The sequence below is a fragment of the Pleurodeles waltl genome, chromosome 2_1 (genome assembly GCF_031143425.1).
Source record: "Pleurodeles waltl isolate 20211129_DDA chromosome 2_1, aPleWal1.hap1.20221129, whole genome shotgun sequence".
NCBI classification, from domain to species: Eukaryota; Metazoa; Chordata; class Amphibia; order Caudata; family Salamandridae; genus Pleurodeles; species Pleurodeles waltl.
This window is the reverse complement of record NC_090438.1, coordinates 129,039,293-129,059,826: the sequence shown is the minus strand read 5'-3', so window position 1 is coordinate 129,059,826 and position 20,534 is coordinate 129,039,293. Positions and strand designations below refer to the sequence as shown.

Here is a 20,534-nt window from a genome sequence, read left to right as displayed (position 1 = left end):
GGTGACTCCTCCTTGTTTTTCTAATTATCTCCTCCAGCCTTGCCGCCAAAAGTGGGGGCAGTGGCCGGAGGGGCGGGCATCTCCACTAGCTGGGATGCCCTGGGTCGCTGTAACAAAAGGGGTGAGCCTGGCTCACCGCCAGGTGTTACAGTTCCTGCAGGGGGAGGTAAGAAGCACCTCCACCCAGTACAGGCTTTGTTTCTGGCCACAGAGTGACAAAGGCACTCTCCCCATGTGGCCAGCAACTTTTGGCACTACCTTTAGTGCTCCCAGCTACACTAGGGGGTTTACTAGAGATTCTGGGATCCTCTGAGGGACCCTCTTGACCCACCTCAGTGTTCATATCCTCTCTTTCTAACATTGGAATGGGGGGTAGACTCTTCCTTCTCCTCCTCCTGGCTACCAGCTTGTTCCTGGTCATCCTGGAGGAGCAGGCCAAGAAGCAGAGTTATTAGGATTCCTCCCAGTCTTCAGGTTCCTCCTCTTGCACACTTCCCTCAGCTCCTGGAAGGTGAGATCCTCATAGTGAGAATCCATGTTCTGATATGTGCTAGGTACTGCAGACATATTTGTGTTAGAGTGGTGTAGGGTGTGCCTAACCTCCCTAACTTTTAGTCTCTTCCTACACAAGTTTGGAGCAGGGGCTTTGCCAGACCCTCTCTAACCCAAACTTTAAGATACTATCCCTGCTACTAGGTATAAGTGTAAACCTAACTAGTAAATGGTCTTTCTTGGAGAAAGCACCAAGTGAAAGAGTGGTAAGGCAAATGCAAGTGGTTATCCCACCACTGCACCACCAATTTAGGAACCTGGCGTGGTGTGTATTGGGTACCTATGGTACTTACACCTTATACCAGGTCCATATATCCCCTCTTAGTGAAGTGTATGCAGTGTTTAGAAGCCAGGCTCTCTAAAGGTAGCTGTGGATGAGCAGCCAAGGCTTATCTAGGAGACATTCAGAGCTCATGTGTAGGAAGCTGGCTCTGTATATACTAAATTAAAATTAGATATAGTGTGCACAGAGTCCAGGGGTTTCCCAAGAGGGTTGACAAAGGTAATAATAGATAATACTAATGCTCTATTTGTGGTAGTGTGGGCGAGCAGTTAGGCTTATCAGAAGGTAGTATTAAACATTTGTTGTACACACACGCAATAATAGAAAAAACACACACTCAGACGGTCATTCTGACCGCGGCGGGCGGCGGTAGCCGCCCGCCATGCGGTCACCGCCATTTGGCCGCTCCGCGGTCAAAAGACCGCGGAGGCCATTCTGGCTTTCCCGCTGGGCCGGCGGGCGCCCGCCAAGGGAGCGCCCGCCGGCCCAGCGGGAAGCCTGCAACACAGAAGCCGGCTCCGAATGGAGCCGGCGGTGTTGCAGGGGTGCGACGGGTGCAGTTGCACCCGTCGCGATTTTCACTGTCTGCTATGCAGACAGTGAAAATCATGCTGGGGCCCTGTTAGGGGGCCCCTGCATTGCACATGGCATGGGCAGTGCAGGGGCCCCCAGGGGCCCCACGACACCCGTTCCCGCCAGGAACAGGCTGGCGGGAAGGGGGTCGGAATCTCCATGGCAGCGCTGCTTGCTGCACCGCCATGGAGATTCAGCCCAGCCAGGGGAAATCCGGCGGGAAACCGCCGGATCCCCTTTTCTGACCGCGGCTTTACCGCCGCGGTCAGAATGGGCAGGGAAGCACCGCCAGCCTGTTGGCGGTGCTTCCGTCATTTTAGCCCTGGCGGTCGCGGACTGCCAGTGTTAGAATGACCCCCTCAATGACTTAACTCCATGCCAATAGGTTTTTATATAGAAATATATTCTTTTGTTAATTTATTTCTAGAACCACAAGATGTATTTAGTAGGTAAGTACATCAAATGAAAGGTACTTTGCATAGTAATATTTAGGACTTTGAATAGAATCAATATTGTACACAGTTTTCTATAAAATAACAAAAAGCTATTTTAAAAGTGGACACTGCAATTTTCAACAGTTTCTGGGGGAGGTAAGTAAAGTACAGTTTCTGAGGTACCACACTTACCCAGCACCAGCAACACAGGGCCGGTCAGGTGCAGAGGTCAAACAGGAGCCAAAATGACGTGGGCACCCATGGAGACAGGGGGTACTCCTGTTCTAGTCTGCTTGCAGGTAAGTACCCGCGTTGTCGGAGGGCAGTCCAGGGGTGTTTGGTGGAGTACTGGAGGGGCCCCAAATAGGCACAAAAACCACACCCTCAGTGGCATGGGGGCAGCCCGTTGCAGTGTGTCAACAGGACGTCGGGTTCTCAATAGAACTCTTTGGAGGGACACAGGTCACTTAAGCGCTGCAGGCAGGGCACAGGGGGGCCTCTCGGCAAGCCACCAACTGGGCAAGGGTGAGGGTCGCCTGCCGGTCGTTGCTGCACAGGTGGTCGGTTTCTCACAGGCCTTGGGGCTGCGTGTGCAGTGCTTCTCTAGGCGTTGGATATCTTCGTCCCGGGCAGTCACGGTCCTGGGGTTTCTCGGGATTCCCTCTGTAGGCGTCGTCATGGGGGTGCAGCAGAGAGGTCAGCCAAGGGAGGACACGTCATTGGAGTTCTCTCTGGATAGTTGGTTTCTCTGGACACGGGCTCGGGGCATCTGGTGCAGAGTAGTTGGAGTCACGCTTCTGGAGTGAGGTGAGAGTCCCCTTAAAGTTGGTTTCTTAGTGTTTTCTTTGGGCAGGTCCACTGTCCACTGGAGTTTCTTGGTCCTTGGTGATGCAGGCAGTCCCCTGGAGGCTTTTCAGGGGTCGCTAGTACTGCGGTTGGTGTCTCCTTCTCTTCTCTTTGGGGTTTTCAGCTCAGTAGTCGTTCTTCTTTCTTGAGGTCCTCAGGAATCTGACTAGCTTGGTCAAGGGAGCCCTTAAATACAAGATTTAGGGGCGTTTTTAGGGTTAGGTGAAATCCTTCACCGACAGCCATGTGCAATCCAGCTTCCGGCATGGGACACCTCTTGCATGCATCAGGAACTCTTCTCCTGATTCTGTGCTGCAGTGCTGACCGTCTTCCTTCTTAGTCGACCAACTCCAAAAGGTACCTCTGAGTGGGTAGTATATCCTACTCCCACTGGACTCCCAAGACACTTCTGGACTTGGTCCCTCTCTCCACAGGTCTTTTTTCTTCAGGAATCCACTGCTGGTTTTCTTGCAGTCTTATCTGGCTGTCTTTTCTTCTTTTTCCTCCTTTTGGGTGGTTTGGGGAAAATCCAGTGTTTTACTCCTACATTCCTGGTCTCTGTGTGGTACTGTGTTACATACCTCTGTGGTTTTCTAGCACTCCCAGCTCCCCTCTACACATTTTACTTACCTATGTGGGGGTACCTTATAAGCATTCCATTTTTTTTAGTATATGGTTTGTGCTCCCCCTAGGGTCACTATTGATTATTGCTATTTGCACTGTTTTCTAACCTTTTCTATGTTTGTTTCTGATTACTAGTGTATATATATATATAGTGTATTGCATACCTCCTAAGGATAGGTTACCTGTCTAGTATCGTGTGGTGATCTGTTCCAAAAATAAAGTACCTTTATTTTTTGTACAACTGAGTGTTTTCTTTCATGTGTGTAAGTGCTTTGTGATTACAGTGGTATTGCATGAGCTTTGCATGCCTCCTAGATAAGCCTTGGCTGCTCATACACAGCTACCTCTAGAGAGCCTGGGGCCAGATGTACGAAACGTTTTGCGACTCGCAAACGGCAAAATTTGCCGTTTGCGAGTCGCAAAACGCGTATCCCAATGCAGAAATGCATTTTGCGAGTCGTTACCGACTCGCAAAATGCATTTCAGACTCGCAAATAGGAAGGGGTGTTCCCTTCCTATTTGCGAGTCGCATTGGGATACAATACCATTTGCGACCGCATATGCGGTCGCAAATGGCATCGCAGTTACCATCCACTTCAAGTGGATGGTAACCCAATCGCAAATTGGAAGGGGTCCCCATGGGACCCCTTCCAGTTTGTGATTGCACCCAAAAATATTTTTTCAGGGCAGGGAGTGGTCCAAGGGACCACTCCCTGCCCTGAAAAATCCGAAACTAAAGGGTTTTTTTTTTTTTTGTAGTGCAGCTCGTTTTCCCTTAGGGAAAACGGGCTACACTTCAAAAAAAAAAAACCTGCTGTAGGAAGTTGGCTCTGTATGTGCTACTTCAAAGTAAGGAATAGCATGCACAGAGTCCAAGGGTTCCCCTTAGAGGTAAAATAGTGGTAAAAATAGATAATACTAATGCTCTATTTAGTGGTAGTGTGGTCGAGCAGTAGGCTTATCCAAGGAGTAGTGTTAAGCATTTGTTGTACATACACATAGACAATAAATGAGGTACACACACTCAGAGACAAATCCAGCCAATAGGTTTTGTTATAGAAATATATCTTTTCTTAGTTTATTTTAAGAACCACAGGTTCAAATTTAACATGTAATATCTTGTTTGAAAGGTATTGCAGGTAAGTACATTAGGAACTTTGAATCATTTCAATTGCATGTATACTTTTCAAGTTATTCACAAATAGCTATTTTAAAAGTGGACACAGTGCAATTTTCACAGTTCCTGGGGGAGGTAAGTTTTTGTTAGTTTTACCAGGTAAGTAAGACACTTACAGGGTTCAGTTCTTGGTCCAAGGTAGCCCACCGTTGGGGGTTCAGAGCAACCCCAAAGTTACCACACCAGCAGCTCAGGGCCGGTCAGGTGCAGAGTTCAAAGTGGTGCCCAAAACGCATAGGCTTCAATGGAGAGAAGGGGGTGCCCCGGTTCCAGTCTGCCAGCAGGTAAGTACCCGCGTCTTCGGAGGGCAGACCAGGGGGGTTTTGTAGGGCACCGGGGGGGACACAAGCCCACACAGAAATTTCACCCTCAGCGGCGCGGGGGCGGCCGGGTGCAGTGTTAGAACAAGCGTCGGGTTCGCAATGTAAGTCAATGAGAGATCAAGGGATCTCTTCAGCGCTGCAGGCAGGCAAGGGGGGGCTTCCTCTGGGAAACCTCTACTTGGGCAAGGGAGAGGGACTCCTGGGGGTCACTTCTGCAGTGAAAGTCCGGTCCTTCAGGTCCTGGGGGCTGCGGGTGCAGGGTCTTTTCCAGGCGTCGGGACTTAGGTTTCAGAGAGTCGCGGTCAGGGGAAGCCTCGGGATTCCCTCTGCAGGCGGCGCTGTGGGGGCTCAGGGCGGACAGGTTTTGGTACTCACAGTCGTAGAGTAGTCCGGGGGTCCTCCCTGAGGTGTTGGTTCTCCACCAGCCGAGTCGGGGTCGCCGGGTGCAGTGTTGCAAGTCTCACGCTTCTTGCGGGAAGATTGCAGGGTTCTTTAAAGCTGCTCCTTTGGATAAAGTTGCAGTCTTTTTGGAGCAGGTCCGCTGTCCTCGGGAGTTTCTTGTCGTCGTCGAAGCAGGGCAGTCCTCAGAGGATGCAGAGGTCGCTGGTCCCTTTGGAAGGCGTCGCTGGAGCAGAGTTCTTTGGAAGGCAGGAGACAGGCCGGTGAGTTTCTGGAGCCAAGGCAGTTGTTGTCTTCTGGTCTTCCTCTGCAGGGGTTTTCAGCTAGGCAGTCCTTCTTGTTGTTGTTGCAGGAATCTAATTTTCTAGGGTTCAGGGTAGCCCTTAAATACTAAATTTAAGGGCGTGTTTAGGTCTGGGGGGTTAGTAGCCAATGGCCACTAGCCCTGAGGGTGGGTACACCCTCTTTGTGCCTCCTCCCAAGGGGAGGGGGTCACAATCCTAACCCTATTGGGGGAATCCTCCATCTGCAAGATGGAGGATTTCTAAAAGTTAGAGTCACCTCAGCTCAGGACACCTTAGGGGCTGTCCTGACTGGCCAGTGACTCCTCCTTGTTGCTTTCTTTGTTCCCTCCAGCCTTGCCGCCAAAAGTGGGGGCCGTGGCCGGAGGGGGCGGGCAACTCCACTAAGCTGGAGTGCCCTGCTGGGCTGTGACAAAGGGGTGAGCCTTTGAGGCTCACCGCCAGGTGTCACAGCTCCTGCCTGGGGGAGGTGTTAGCATCTCCACCCAGTGCAGGCTTTGTTACTGGCCTCAGAGTGACAAAGGCACTCTCCCCATGGGGCCAGCAACATGTCTCTAGTGTGGCAGGCTGCTGGAACTAGTCAGCCTACACAGACAGTCGGTTAAGTTTCAGGGGGCACCTCTAAGGTGCCCTCTGGGGTGTATTTTGCAATAAAATGTACACTGGCATCAGTGTGCATTTATTGTGCTGAGAAGTTTGATACCAAACTTCTTAGTTTTCAGTGTAGCCATTATGGTGCTGTGGAGTTCGTGCAAAACAGACTCCCAGACCATATACTCTTATGGCTACCCTGCACTTACAATGTCTAAGGTTTTGTTTAGACACTGTAGGGGTACCATGCTCATGCACTGGTACCCTCACCTATGGTATAGTGCACCCTGCCTTAGGGCTGTAAGGCCTGCTAGAGGGGTGGCTGACCTATACTTGCATAGGCAGTGAGAGGCTGGCATGGCACCCTGAGGGGAGTGCCATGTCGACTTACTCGTTTTGTTCTCACTAGCACACACAGGCTGGCAAGCAGTGTGTCTGTGCTGAGTGAGAGGTCTCCAGGGTGGCATAAGACATGCTGCAGCCCTTAGAGACCTTCCTTGGCATCAGGGCCCTTGGTACTAGAAGTACCAGTTACAAGGGACTTATCTGGATGCCAGGGTCTGCCAATTGTGGATACAAAAGTACAAGTTAGGGAAAGAACACTGGTGCTGGGGCCTGGTTAGCAGGCCTCAGCACACTTTCAATTGAAAACATAGCATCAGCAAAGGCAAAAAGTCAGGGGGCAACCATGCCAAGGAGGCATTTCCTTACACAACCCCCCCCCAAACGAAAGAGGATGAGACTAACCTTTCCCAAGAGAGTCTTCATTTTCTAAGTGGAAGAACCTGGAAAGGCCATCTGCATTGGCATGGGCAGTCCCAGGTCTGTGTTCCACTATAAAGTCCATTCCCTGTAGGGAGATGGACCACCTCAACAGTTTTGGATTTTCACCTTTCATTTGCATCAGCCATTTGAGAGGTCTGTGGTCAGTTTGAACTAGGAAGTGAGTCCCAAAGAGGTATGGTCTCAGCTTCTTCAGGGACCAAACCACAGCAAAGGCCTCCCTCTCAATGGCACTCCAACGCTGCTCCCTGGGGAGTAACCTCCTGCTAATGAAAGCAACAGGCTGGTCAAGGCCATCATCATTTGTTTGGGACAAAACTGCCCCTATCCCATGTTCAGAGGCATCTGTCTGCACAATGAACTGCTTAGAATAATCTGGAGCTTTTAGAACTGGTGCTGAGCACATTGCTTGTTTCAGGGTGTCAAAGGCCTGTTGGCATTCCATAGTCCAGTTCACTTTCTTGGGCATTTTCTTGGAGGTGAGTTCAGTGAGGGCTGTCACAATGGATCCATATCCCTTCACAAACCTCCTGTAATACCCAGTCAAGCCAAGGAATGCCCTGACTTGAGTCTGGGTTTTTGGAGCTACCCAGTCCAGAATAGTCTGGATCTTGGGTTGGAGTGGCTGAACTTGGCCTCCACCTACAAGGTGGCCCAAGTAAACCACAGTTCCCTGCCCTATCTGGCATTTGGATGCCTTGATAGAGAGGCCTGCAATTGCAGAGCCTTCAAAACCTTCTTCAGGTGGACCAGGTGATCCTGCCAGGTGGAGCTAAAGACAGCAATATCATCAAGATAAGCTGTGCTAAAGGACTCCAAACCAGCAAGGACTTGATTCACCAACCTTTGGAAGGTGGCAGCGGCATTCTTTAAACCAAAGGGCATAACAGTAAACTGATAATGCCCATCAGGTGTGGAGAATGCTGTTTTCTCTTTTGCTCCAGGTGCCATTTTTATTTGCCAGTACCCTGCTGTCGAGTCAAAGGTACTTAAGAATTTGACAGCACCTAATTTGTCTATGAGCTCATCAGCTCTAGGAATTGGATGGGCGTCTGTCTTGGTGACAGAGTTGAGCCCTCTGTAGTCCACACAAAACCTCATCTCTTTCTTTCCATCTTTGGTGTGAGGTTTGGGGACTAAGACCACTCGGCTAGCCCAGGGGCTGTCAGAGCGCTCAATTACTCCCAATTCCAGCATCTTTTGGACTTCCACCTTGATGCTTTCCTTAACATGGTCAGACTGTCTAAAAATTTTGTTTTTGACAGGCATGGTGTCTCCTGTGTCCACATCATGGGTACACAGGTGTGTCTGACCAGGGGTTAGGGAGAAGAGTTCAGGAAACTGTTGTAGGACTCTCCTACAATCCGCTTGCTGTTGGCCAGAGAGGGTGTCTGAGTAGATCACTCCATCTACTGAGCCATCTTTTGGGTCTGATGACAGAAGATCAGGGAGAGGTTCACTCTCTGCCTCCTGATCCTCATCTGTTACCATCAACAGATTTACATCAGCCCTGTCATGGAAGAGCTTAAGGCGGTTCACATGGATCACCCTCTTGGGGCTCCTGCTTGTGCCCAGGTCCACCAGGTAGGTGACCTGACTCTTCCTTTCTAGCACTGGGTAAGGGCCACTCCATTTGTCCTGAAGTGCCCTGGGAGCCACAGGCTCCAAAACCCAGACTTTCTGCCCTGGTTTGAACTCAACCATTGCAGCCTTTTGGTCATACCAAAACTTCTGGAGCTGTTGGCTGGCCTCAAGGTTTTTGCTTACCTTTTCCATGTACTCTGCCATTCTAGAGCGAAGGCCAAGTACATAGTCCACTATGTCCTGTTTAGGCTCATGAAGAGGTCTCTCCCAGCCTTCTTTAACAAGAGCAAGTGGTCCCCTTACAGGGTGACCAAACAGAAGTTCAAAGGGTGAGAATCCTACTCCCTTCTGTGGCACCTCTCTGTAAGTGAAAAGCAGACATGGCAAGAGGACATCCCATCTCCTTTTGAGCTTTTCTGGGAGCCCCATGATCATGCCTTTTAATGTCTTGTTGAATCTCTCAACTAAGCCATTAGTTTGTGGATGGTATGGTGTAGTGAATTTGTAAGTCACTCCACACTCATTCCACATGTGTTTTAGGTATGCTGACATGAAGTTGGTACCTCTGTCAGACACCACCTCCTTAGGGAAACCCACTCTGGTAAAGATACCAATGAGGGCCTTGGCTACTGCAGGGGCAGTAGTCGACCTAAGGGGAATAGCTTCAGGATACCTAGTAGCATGATCCACTACTACTAGGATGTACATATTTCCTGAGGCTGTGGGAGGTTCTAGTGGACCAACTATGTCCACACCCACTCTTTCAAAGGGGACCCCCACCACTGGAAGTGGAATGAGGGGGGCCTTTGGGTGCCCACCTGTCTTACCACTGGATTGACAGGTGGGGCAGGAGAGGCAAAACTCCTTAACCTTCTGGGACATATTGGGCCAGTAGAAGTGGTTGACTAACCTCTCCCACGTCTTGGTTTGTCCCAAATGCCCAGCAAGGGGAATATCATGGGCTAAGGTCAGAATAAACTCTCTGAACGACTGAGGCACTACCACTCTCCTAGTGGCACCAGGTTTGGGGTCTCTGGCCTCAGTGTACAGGAGTCCATCTTCCCAATAGACCCTATGTGTTCCATTTTTCTTGCCCTTGGACTCTTCAGCAGCTTGCTGCCTAAGGCCTTCAAGAGAGGGACAGGTTTCTTGTCCCTTACACAGCTCCTCCCTTGAGGGTCCCCCTGGGCCTAAGAGCTCAACCTGATAAGGTTCAAGTTCCAAAGGCTCAGTTCCCTCAGAGGGAGAACTTCTTCCTGAGAAGAGAGGTTCTCTTTTTCTGACTGTGTTGCAGTTGGTTTCCCAACTGACTTTCCTTTTCTCTTGGTAGGCTGGGCCATTTTTCCAGACTCCAGCTCTACTTTTTCACCCTGTGCCTTGCATTGTGCTCTTGTTTTTACACACACCAGTTCAGGGATACCCAGCATGGCTGCATGGGTTTTTAGTTCTACCTCAGCCCATGCTGAGGACTCCAGGTCATTTCCAAGCAGACAGTCTACTGGGATGTTTGAGGAGACCACCACCTGTTTCAGGCCATTGACCCCTCCCCATTCTAAAGTTACCATTGCCATGGGATGTGCTTTAGTCTGATTGTCAGCGTTGGTGACTGTATAGGTTTTTCCAGTCAGGTATTGGCCAGGGGAAACCAGTTTCTCTGTCACCATGGTGACACTGGCACCTGTATCCCTCAGGCCCTCTACACTTGTCCCATTAATAAAGAGCTGCTGCCTGTATTTTTGCATGTTAGGCGGCCAGGCAGCTAGTGTGGCTAAATCCACCCCACCCTCAGAGACTAGAGTAGCTTCAGTGTGGACCCTGATTTGCTCTGGGCACACTGTTGATCCCACTTGGAGACTAGCCATTCCAGTGTTACCTGGATTGGAGTTTGGAGTGGAACCTTTCTTGGGACAGGCCTTGTCTCCAGTTTGGTGTCCAGGCTGATTACAGCTACGACACCAGGCCTTTTTGGGATCAAAGTTTTTACCCTTGTACCCAGGATTGTTTTGTGAAGAGGCTCTGGGCCCACCCTCCTGTGCAGGTTTTTGGGGGCCTGTAGAAGACTCTTTACTATTTTTATTTTTGGCTGTCTCACCACCTTTCCCCTGGGGAGGTTTTGTGACCCCTTTCTTTTGGTCACCCCCTGTGGAAGTTTTGGACACCCTAGTCTTGACCCAATGGTCCGCCTTCTTTCCCAATTCTTGGGGAGAAATTGGTCCTAGGTCTACCAGATGCTGATGCAGTTTATCATTGAAACAATTACTTAACAGGTGTTCTTTCACAAATAAATTGTACAGCCCATCATAATTACTTACACCACTGCCTTGAATCCAACCATCTAGTGTTTTTACTGAGTAGTCTACAAAGTCAACCCAGGTCTGGCTCGAGGATTTTTGAGCCCCCCTGAATCTAATCCTATACTCCTCAGTGGAGAATCCAAAGCCCTCAATCAGGGTACCCTTCATGAGGTCATAAGATTCTGCATCTTTTCCAGAGAGTGTGAGGAGTCTATCCCTACACTTTCATGTGAACATTTCCCAAAGGAGAGCACCCCAGTGAGATTTGTTCACTTTTCTGGTTACACAAGCCCTCTCAAAAGCTGTGAACCATTTGGTGATGTCATCACCATCTTCATATTTAGTTACAATCCCTTTAGGGATTTTCAACATGTCAGGAGAATCTCTGACCCTATTTATGTTGCTGCCACCATTGATGGGTCCTAGGCCCATCTCTTGTCTTTCCCTCTCTATGGCTAGGATCTGTCTTTCCAAAGCCAATCTTTTGGCCATCCTGGCTAACTGGATGTCCTCTTCACTGGTGTTATCCTCAGTGATTTCAGAGTTGTTGGTCCCTCCTGTGAGGGAACCAGCATCTCTGACTATTATTTGTGGAGTCAGGGCTTGAGAAGCCCTGCTCTCCCTAAGTAGGACTGGAGGGGGGGAATTTCCCTCCAAGTCACTATCTTCATCCTCTGTGTTGCCATCCTCAGAGGGGTTGGCCTTTTCAAACTCTGCCAAAAGCTCCTGGAGCTGTACTTTGGTAGGTTTGGGGCCCATTGCTATTTTCTTTAGTTTACAGAGTGACCTTAGCTCTCTCATCTGTAGATGGAGGTAAGGTGTGGTGTCGAGTTCCACCACAGTCACATCTGTGCTAGACATTTTGCTTCTAAAAGTTGGAATACTTTTTAAGAATCTAAAACTGGTTCTAGAATCTAATTCAAACTTTTACAAACTTTTAAACTCTAAAAGAAATGCTAAACAGGATCTAACACAAGGCCCTAGCAGGTCTTTTAAGAATTTAGAAAACTTTTCAAATTGCAAAAATCAATTTCTAATGACAATTTTGGAATTTGTCGTGTGATCAGGTATTGGCTGAGTAGTCCAGCAAATGCAAAGTCTTGTATCCCACCGCTGCCACCAATGTAGGAAGTTGGCTCTGTATGTGCTATTTCAAAGTAAGGAATAGCATGCACAGAGTCCAAGGGTTCCCCTTAGAGGTAAAATAGTGGTAAAAATAGATAATACTAATGCTCTATTTTGTGGTAGTGTGGTCGAGCAGTAGGCTTATCCAAGGAGTAGTGTTAAGCATTTGTTGTACATACACATAGACAATAAATGAGGTACACACACTCAGAGACAAATCCAGCCAATAGGTTTTGTTCTAGAAAAATATCTTTTCTTAGTTTATTTTAAGAACCACAGGTTCAAATTTAACATGTAATATCTTGTTTGAAAGGTATTGCAGGTAAGTACATTAGGAACTTTGAATCATTTCAATTGCATGTATACTTTTCAAGTTATTCACAAATAGCTACTTTAAAAGTGGACACAGTGCAATTTTCACAGTTCCTGGGGGAGGTAAGTTTTTGTTAGTTTTACCAGGTAAGTAAGACACTTACAGGGTTCAGTTCTTGGTCCAAGGTAGCCCACCGTTGGGGGTTCAGAGCAACCCCAAAGTTACCACAGCAGCAGCTCAGGGCCGGTCAGGTGCAGAGTTCAAAGTGGTGCCCAAAACGCATAGGCTTCAATGGAGAGAAGGGGGTGCCCCGGTTCCAGTCTGCAGGCAGGTAAGTACCCGCGTCTTCGGAGGGCAGACCAGGGGGGTTTTGTAGGGCACCGGGGGGGACACAAGCCCACACAGAAATTTCACCCTCAGCGGCACGGGGGCGGCCGGGTGCAGTGTTAGAACAAGCGTCGGGTTCGCAATGGAAGTCAATGAGAGATCAAGGGATCTCTTCAGCGCTGCAGGCAGGCAAGGGGGGGCTTCCTCGGGGAAACCTCCACTTGGGCAAGGGAGAGGGACTCCTGGGGGTCACTTCTGCAGTGAAAGTCCGGTCCTTCAGGTCCTGGGGGCTGCGGGTGCAGGGTCTTTTCCAGGCGTCGGGACTTAGGTTTCAGAGAGTCGCGGTCAGGGGAAGCCTCGGGATTCCCTCTGCAGGCGGCGCTGTGGGGGCTCAGGGGGGACAGGTTTTGGTACTCAAAGTCGTAGAGTAGTCCGGGGGTCCTCCCTGAGGTGTTGGTTCTCCACCAGCCGAGTCGGGGTCGCCGGGTGCAGTGTTACAAGTCTCACGCTTCTTGCGGGGAGATTGCCGGGTTCTTTAAAGCTGCTTCTTTGGATAAAGTTGCAGTCTTTTTGGAGCAGGTCCGCTGTCCTCGGGAGTTTCTTGTCGTCGTCGAAGCAGGGCAGTCCTCAGAGGATTCAGAGGTCGCTGGTCCCTTTGGAAGGCGTCGCTGGAGCAGAGTTCTTTGGAAGGCAGGAGACAGGCCGGTGAGTTTCTGGAGCCAAGGCAGTTGTTGTCTTCTGGTCTTCCTCTGCAGGGGTTTTCAGCTAGGCAGTCCTTCTTCTTGTTGTTGCAGGAATCTAATTTTCTAGGGTTCAGGGTAGCCCTTAAATACTAAATTTAAGGGCGTGTTTAGGTCTGGGGGGTTAGTAGCCAATGGCTACTAGCCCTGAGGGTGGGTACACCCTCTTTGTGCCTCCTCCCAAGGGGAGGGGGTCACAATCCTAACCCTATTGGGGGAATCCTCCATCTGAAAGATGGAGGATTTCTAAAAGTTAGAGTCACCTCAGCTCAGGACACCTTAGGGGCTGTCCTGACTGGCCAGTGACTCCTCCTTGTTGCTTTCTTTGTTCCCTCCAGCCTTGCCGCCAAAAGTGGGGGCCGTGGCCGGAGGGGGCGGGCAACTCCACTAAGCTGGAGTGCCCTGCTGGGCTGTGACAAAGGGGTGAGCCTTTGAGGCTCACCGCCAGGTGTCACAGCTCCTGCCTGGGGGAGGTGTTAGCATCTCCACCCAGTGCAGGCTTTGTTACTGGCCTCAGAGTGACAAAGGCACTCTCCCCATGGGGCCAGCAACATGTCTCTAGTGTGGCAGGCTGCTGGAACTAGTCAGCCTACCCAGACAGTCGGTTAAGTTTCAGGGGGCACCTCTAAGGTGCCCTCTGGGGTGTATTTTGCAATAAAATGTACACTGGCATCAGTGTGCATTTATTGTGCTGAGAAGTTTGATACCAAACTTCCCAGTTTTCAGTGTAGCCATTATGGTGCTGTGGAGTTCGTGTTTGACAAACTCCCAGACCATATACTCTTATGGCTACCCTGCTCTTACAATGTCTAAGGTTTTGTTTAGACACTGTAGGGGTACCATGCTCATGCACTGGTACCCTCACCTATGGTATAGTGCACCCTGCCTTAGGGCTGTAAGGCCTGCCAGAGGGGTGACTGACCTATACTTGCATAGGCAGTGAGAGGCTGGCATGGCACCCTGAGGGGAGTGCCATGTCGACTTACTCGTTTTGTTCTCACTAGCACCCACAAGCTGGCAAGCAGTGTGTCTGTGCTGAGTGAGAGGTCTCCAGGGTGGCATAAGACATGCTGCAGCCCTTAGAGACCTTCCTTGGCATCAGGGCCCTTGGTACTAGAAGTACCAGTTACAAGGGACTTATCTGGATGCCAGGGTCTGCCAATTGTGGATACAAAAGTACAGGTTAGGGAAAGAACACTGGTGCTGGGGCCTGGTTAGCAGGCCTCAGCACACTTTCAATTGTAAACATAGCATCAGCAAAGGCAAAAAGTCAGGGGGCAACCATGCCAAGGAGGCATTTCCTTACACCCTACAAGTAGTCTGTGTCTATCTCTGTGAAAAATAGGTGCATGGTCTTGTGAATTTAGCTGTGAGATCCATGCTGGTGCAGGATGAATTGTTCCACAATGTGTACCAGAACTAAATATGGGCAGAAGTGTGGCCTTAGCAAAGCACAGTAAGCTCTAACCTTGTGTAACCTGTGATCTTGGGAAATGAGGAAACCATGACAGGTTTTGATGAACTTTGTCTTGTCCAAATTGACTGAGCAGATTATGCAAGGATACAGCCTCTGTGGTGAAGACAGTGCCCAGGAAGGAGGTGGCCCGTGTTTAGCTTTAATGAAACACAGAGTTCATTTCAAAATGGACTTGTCTGAATGCACAGTATCTAAGGAATAAGGTGCTGGAACTGTAAGGTAAGACCATGTCCATGGTGGAGAGTTTGTGGGTAATTTTAATGGAGTGTCTGTGAAAGGCTGAGGCTGTGTTGGGTGCTGGATTAGGGGCACAAGTTTAGCGTTGGCCTGAGGTCTATTCATTATTAGGTGTTCTCTGTCCTTTAACCTGAATGGTGACTTTGTATACTCTTTGCGGATGTAAAGGCAGTGCATAGTGTTCGACTTTCAATGACATAAATGTGTTATTGTAGGTGTCAAAGGTGATCCAGGCACTCCTGGTCCCGCCGGACCACCCGGACCAAAAGGAGCTATGGGAGAGATGGGCTTTCCAGGTACCTGCATCTGTTTTTATTACCCAAATAGTTCGTTTTACATTGTCATTTCACTGTCACACAAAATAGTAATCATGGCAGTTTATGAAACTACTTTCTTTTCCAGGACCTTCAGGGAGCAAAGGAGCCACAGGGCCAGCAGGTCGCCCGGGGCAGCCCGGATCCCCTGGCTTTTCTGGGACAAAGGGTGAGAAAGGAGACTCTGGATTTGGAGGATTTGGTCCACCAGGTCCTCCAGGACCAAAGGTAGGGGTTCAAAACTCTTAAGCAAACTCCACATAAAAGATAAAACGATGAGTATCTTTTCTCACATCAAATGATGGCTCTGAAGCCTGTAATTTATGCTCTGCTGTTCGAAGCACATGCAAACTGTTTATCTCCCTTTACTGGAGTTCTTACATATGTGATAGGTGCACAGTGCTCTAGAAAGCCTCATGCTCCTATTATGTTTTGTGTAATGCAAAATAGTACTTCATTCATATTGATATAGTATGCTTCTATTAAGATGAGCAATTCTGCTAAAAGTACTTGGTGTTATTGGCATAAATATGTTGAGGGATTTAAAACATTTCCTAGATTTACTGCATTTCCTAAGGACCCCATTGGACCTGCATTAACTATTGGGAGGGGCACCACTCATCTGGGCTAGAAAATAATGTGATGCAAGGCTTATCCTGGCTATCACACTTAAGCAAACAATTTAGTGAGGAAACACTCAAAGAACATTTTATTCATGGCCACAGTACCCTTTATCTTTGTTTTTAAGGAAAGGGAGTCACAAGTCAATTTTCTCAAAGAGTTCAAAATATTGTTGCCAATACTTCTTCATAAAATATCATACATGCCCAATGATTTCCTCTTAATGCAGGTTTGCTGGCCCACCAGATTGTACTAATTTTTAAACATCTCCCTGCAGCTTCAGAATCTTCAGTGATCAGTAGTCAGTCTTTCTAGAAAATAGTGTTAGGGCCTTCACATGTCTGAATTAGTGGAAGGCCGTATGGAGACCTTACCTAGCAGTGAGTGCTCTACTTGGATTCCCATCACCTCAAAGAGCACTAATTTTGTCATGCATCCATCCTACTTCTTGCCAGTCATTTGTAGCCACTGTTTCTCATTACAACGCTGGCGATTGACAGGATCCTGACAGTTCACTCCATGAGAATAAGGCTTACTTCTTACTTGAGTGATTCAGTGTCTTTAGGAGTAGCTCAGCCAGGTCAGGCATGAACCAGGAACCTTGAACCATTGAACAGTAAATATTTCAGAATCCTGGATATTGTTTTGAGACAAGAGCTACCCCAGGATCTTCCCTTATGTAAGCCTTCCTCAGGAGAACAGACAGAGTGGTTGATGCCTGCTCCCCATCCTGCCAAGCTCAAGCAAGTCCTAACATCCTATTGTGACCTTACAGGCAGTAGCCTGCAGGGGTGAAACCACAAGAACAGCACAGTTTGGCACTAAAGAGATCCCTAATGAAAACATCTTGTACACTCACACCTAACATATTATGTATTAGGTGAACAAAATGTTTCAACCATAAACCTTTAATTGTGAAGGTACATATATCAGTGAGGGCAGAGTAGATAACAGTGTAAATAAGCAATTATTGTATAGTTATTAGCACAGTTTTGGTGATCCATATTAGCAGAGAAATACTAATGCTAATACTTATGTCATGACATGTATTAGCGCTCTATGTTGTTTGTTTGGAGCTTGACAGCCAATCCAAATGCTTACTTTGCAGATTGTAGCTCCTTTTATAGGAACACTCAGGCAGTGTTATGTGGATGCTAATTCCCTGCCCCAGTGATTTTGCTTTTGATTTAGCCCCTGTATCCGACCACCCAATTCCCATCATTTAACAAGCCTACCCCAGCCCCATTTGTTTCCATGGTAGTTTACTTTTGCCATTGCTGAAGAGAGGATGGGAGTGTGACAGGAACATATGCTTGATTGGGGCACAGCGAAGAAAAAAGCATCTCAGACACAGATGAAGCTCCTGGTGTAGACACAGTCTCCGCCCCACCTTTTAGTTTTCCAAAGAAGAATGTAACCGTACATACCTTAGAGCAGTAAAAAGAGCTATGTTTATTTCTATGTTTCTATCGATACACTTTAGATGCTGTACCCTCCCCTAGGATTCAACAAGTGTAGTAAAGTGGATTATTATGTGGTTCGGCTGTAAGACCTCACTATGTCTCACCCTTAGCTCAGACCTGGGTAGCTGTGGCACAGAGCAGTCAGACTTAATCAAGGAACAAGTGTAAATCATTTAGAAGTAACAAACAGTGAATAAGTAAGAACCACAACACAACAAAAAATAAATCCGACACCAATTTATAAACATAGGTTGTAATGACAAACATCAATTGAGGGAAACCGTAGATATGAGTTTTCAAAGCTAAGCTAAAAAAAAAACTGTAGTTCACTTTTGGAACATGTAATAGACTGTAAGCGGTTGAGCAGTTTTTAGTCAACTGGCTAGAACATCTACTTGTCTTCACTTTGACGGGCCACAGTAGGTTGGGAGCCAGGCACAGGGACCACTTAGGTCCAGGGAGACAGTTACCTGTCGTGTCTGGCAGTCTCAGGGTCCTCAGTTCATTTGTCCACAGTCCAGCCAAGAAGAGGTCCAGTGCAGTTCCAGTTTTCATTAGCCAACTGGACTCCTGGTTACTGCAGTCTCAGCAGTTTCTTACAGGTAACCAAATCTTTCCTTTCTAGGGACCAGAATCCACTTCGACTACAGGGCCCACAAACTTGGGGCCACTTCGGCAAGGTCAGGAGTCATTCGCCCAGCAGGCACTCAGGCGTCCAGTGGCAGTCAGATGTTTCTGGTCAGCTGGATTCATGAGAGCTCTTCATTTTTAGTGGTCCGAAAGCTTAAATGTAGGCCAGCCAACTAGGATTTGTAATCACTTCTTCAGTCCTGTCACAAGTTGAGGTCTTGTGCATGAGTGGGCACAGCAGTGTCTGGGGGTGCCATTTTTATGGCATCTTTATGTTTGTGGGAGGAGGGACACTAGCCAACGGGGCATTAGTTCACTTGAGGCAACCCTTCCAACTTTACATCACTTCCTCAGGGTTTGGCCACCAAACAATCCTGGGATACACTCCCCACCACAATGGTACAAGCCTTCTTACCCTATTAGGAGCCCTGGGCACACCCATGGGGTGTACCTAGCATAATGAATCACTCCTCCGGGAAAGCCAGTTCACAATACATTTTCTCCCTCTAGAGGTGATGGGGACCTATCGAGGTGTGATCCTATTTGCTTCACTGAGGTGGTAGTCTGTTTGAAGCTCGGCCATCTGTAGCCACAGGCTGGTAGTCATCTTGCTGGATGAGGTCATACCTCCTACCACCAACAATTCTCTTTGTTCCCTGTTTATGGGCAGGGGAGTAATATGTTGTAATTTTGGTGACAACTGCTGCAGATAGACAGGAAAGGCTACTGGAGGTTTGGGCAACAAGGTGGCGATTTCCTAAAGTCATCTTTCTATGAATAGTTGCCTTAATTCCCATCTCAGCAATGAGCTGGGTTTAATGAAATTATTAATTTGATACCTTGGAGTAATATCTTTGGTGGCCCCAAATGGAAGTTAGCACTTAGCACGGTGTCTAGCAAAGCTCCATGTTAGCCAATTGAATTACCAGCCTTGCTACAGGGAAAATGAAAATTTTGTGTTTTCACTGTCAGGTAATAATAAACACCAAAGGTACCTGCCCTTCTTTTTAATATTAAGCACCCTGCCCGGTGGGCTACCAAGGCCTTCCCTAGTGGTGGCTTATTGATATTAAAAATGAAGATTTCGGCCTGACAAAAGGGTTTATTCTGCCAAGCTGAACTGGCAGTTTTAACACTGCCCTACTAGGTTTTCACATTTGTCTCTGTAGTGGTGGCACAATTTACTGCAGTCCATTAATGACATTTAAGTTATGAACCATGGGTATCTCTTGTACCATATACTAGGGATTTACAGGGAAGATAAATAGGCCAATCAGGTATTAGCCAATTATACAGGTTCTTTGTTGATCAGAGCACATGCACTCTGGCCTGGACAGCAGGGCCAAGTGCCCTGCAGAGTTGAAAAACCAGCGGTATCAGTGCAGAAACTTGAAGGGCACGGGGTCTACATACATAACAACAAGACTCATCGCCAAGTGCTTCATGCTGTTTGTTTGATGTGTTATCACAAAGTAGTGTTAGTAATGTTCTAGTTCCAGCAAGGGCAAAGTTTCCTGCAATGACTATCAGTTAGCAGGACAAAGGGCTCGGGTATTGCTGTGAAACAACAATTACGGATATCTCTTGCAGTGCCAATAACAGGGTCCAGAGATGCTCACAAATGTTTGGTTCTTGTGTGCAGACTGTTGTGACAACAGATGCTTCTTTCCAATATGAGAGTTGTGGAGGATTGCCAGTACATACTTCATTAAGGTTTCTCCTATCCTCTTCAATGTCATAGAGAATCAATATTTCTCTCTTAATGTGATCTCTTTCAGTGGTCCAGAAATGTTTAGCAGGCTCTTAGTACCACCTTTCACTGTGCCACTCTTCCATTTCTCAAACCTGTTGAACTAAATCCCTTCATAGGTCAGGAGACAAAATGAACATCTGACTCCCATACTCTAAGATCACATTTAATATTTCTTAGCCTGAACTGTTTCTCCAGGTCTCCCTCCCTGCCCATCAGTTATTCTTTGTTTGCTTTGCTTTGACAGTTCCTTAAGATTTTGGTTCAGTTAAGAGGGCAACTGGACTTATTGACCCATCATTTATTGCGTCACACCCATTTTTCAATACAGAATTGTAGGAAAATGCCACTGTTGGCATGGTTATCCCCTAACGTTTTGCCTTTTGTTGATGCCAGCTTTGATTGAAAGTGTGCTGGGACCCTGCTAACCAGGCCCCAGCACCAGTGTTCTTTCCCTAAAACTGTACATTTGTCTCCACAATTGTCTCAGCCCTGGCACACAGGTAAGTCCCTTGTAAAAGGCAACCCTGGTACCACGGGCCCTGTGGCCAGGGAAGGTCTCTAAGGGCTGCAACATGTATTATGCCACTCTGGGGACCCCTCACTCAGCACATGCACACTGCCTCCCAGCTTGCTGGTGGGGAGAAAAAGACAAAGTCGACATGGCACTCCCCTCAGGGTGCCATGCCCACAACCCACTGCCTGTGGCATAGGTAACTCACCCCTCTAGCAGACCTTAAAGCCCTAAGGCAGGGTGCACTATACCACAGGT

General features: G+C 48.2%; 1 protein-coding gene across 1 annotated transcript in view; it reads left to right on the top strand.

The window, feature by feature from the left end:
• The window catches only part of COL4A5 (collagen type IV alpha 5 chain), a 1,021,631-nt gene that overhangs the window by 564,209 nt on the left and 436,888 nt on the right, over window positions 1-20,534 (top strand). The window contains exons 35-36 of the mRNA XM_069211570.1: window positions 15,200-15,280; window positions 15,387-15,526. Of these exons, the coding sequence (XP_069067671.1) occupies window positions 15,200-15,280; window positions 15,387-15,526 (221 nt within the window). The remainder of the gene's footprint in view (window positions 1-15,199; window positions 15,281-15,386; window positions 15,527-20,534) is intronic.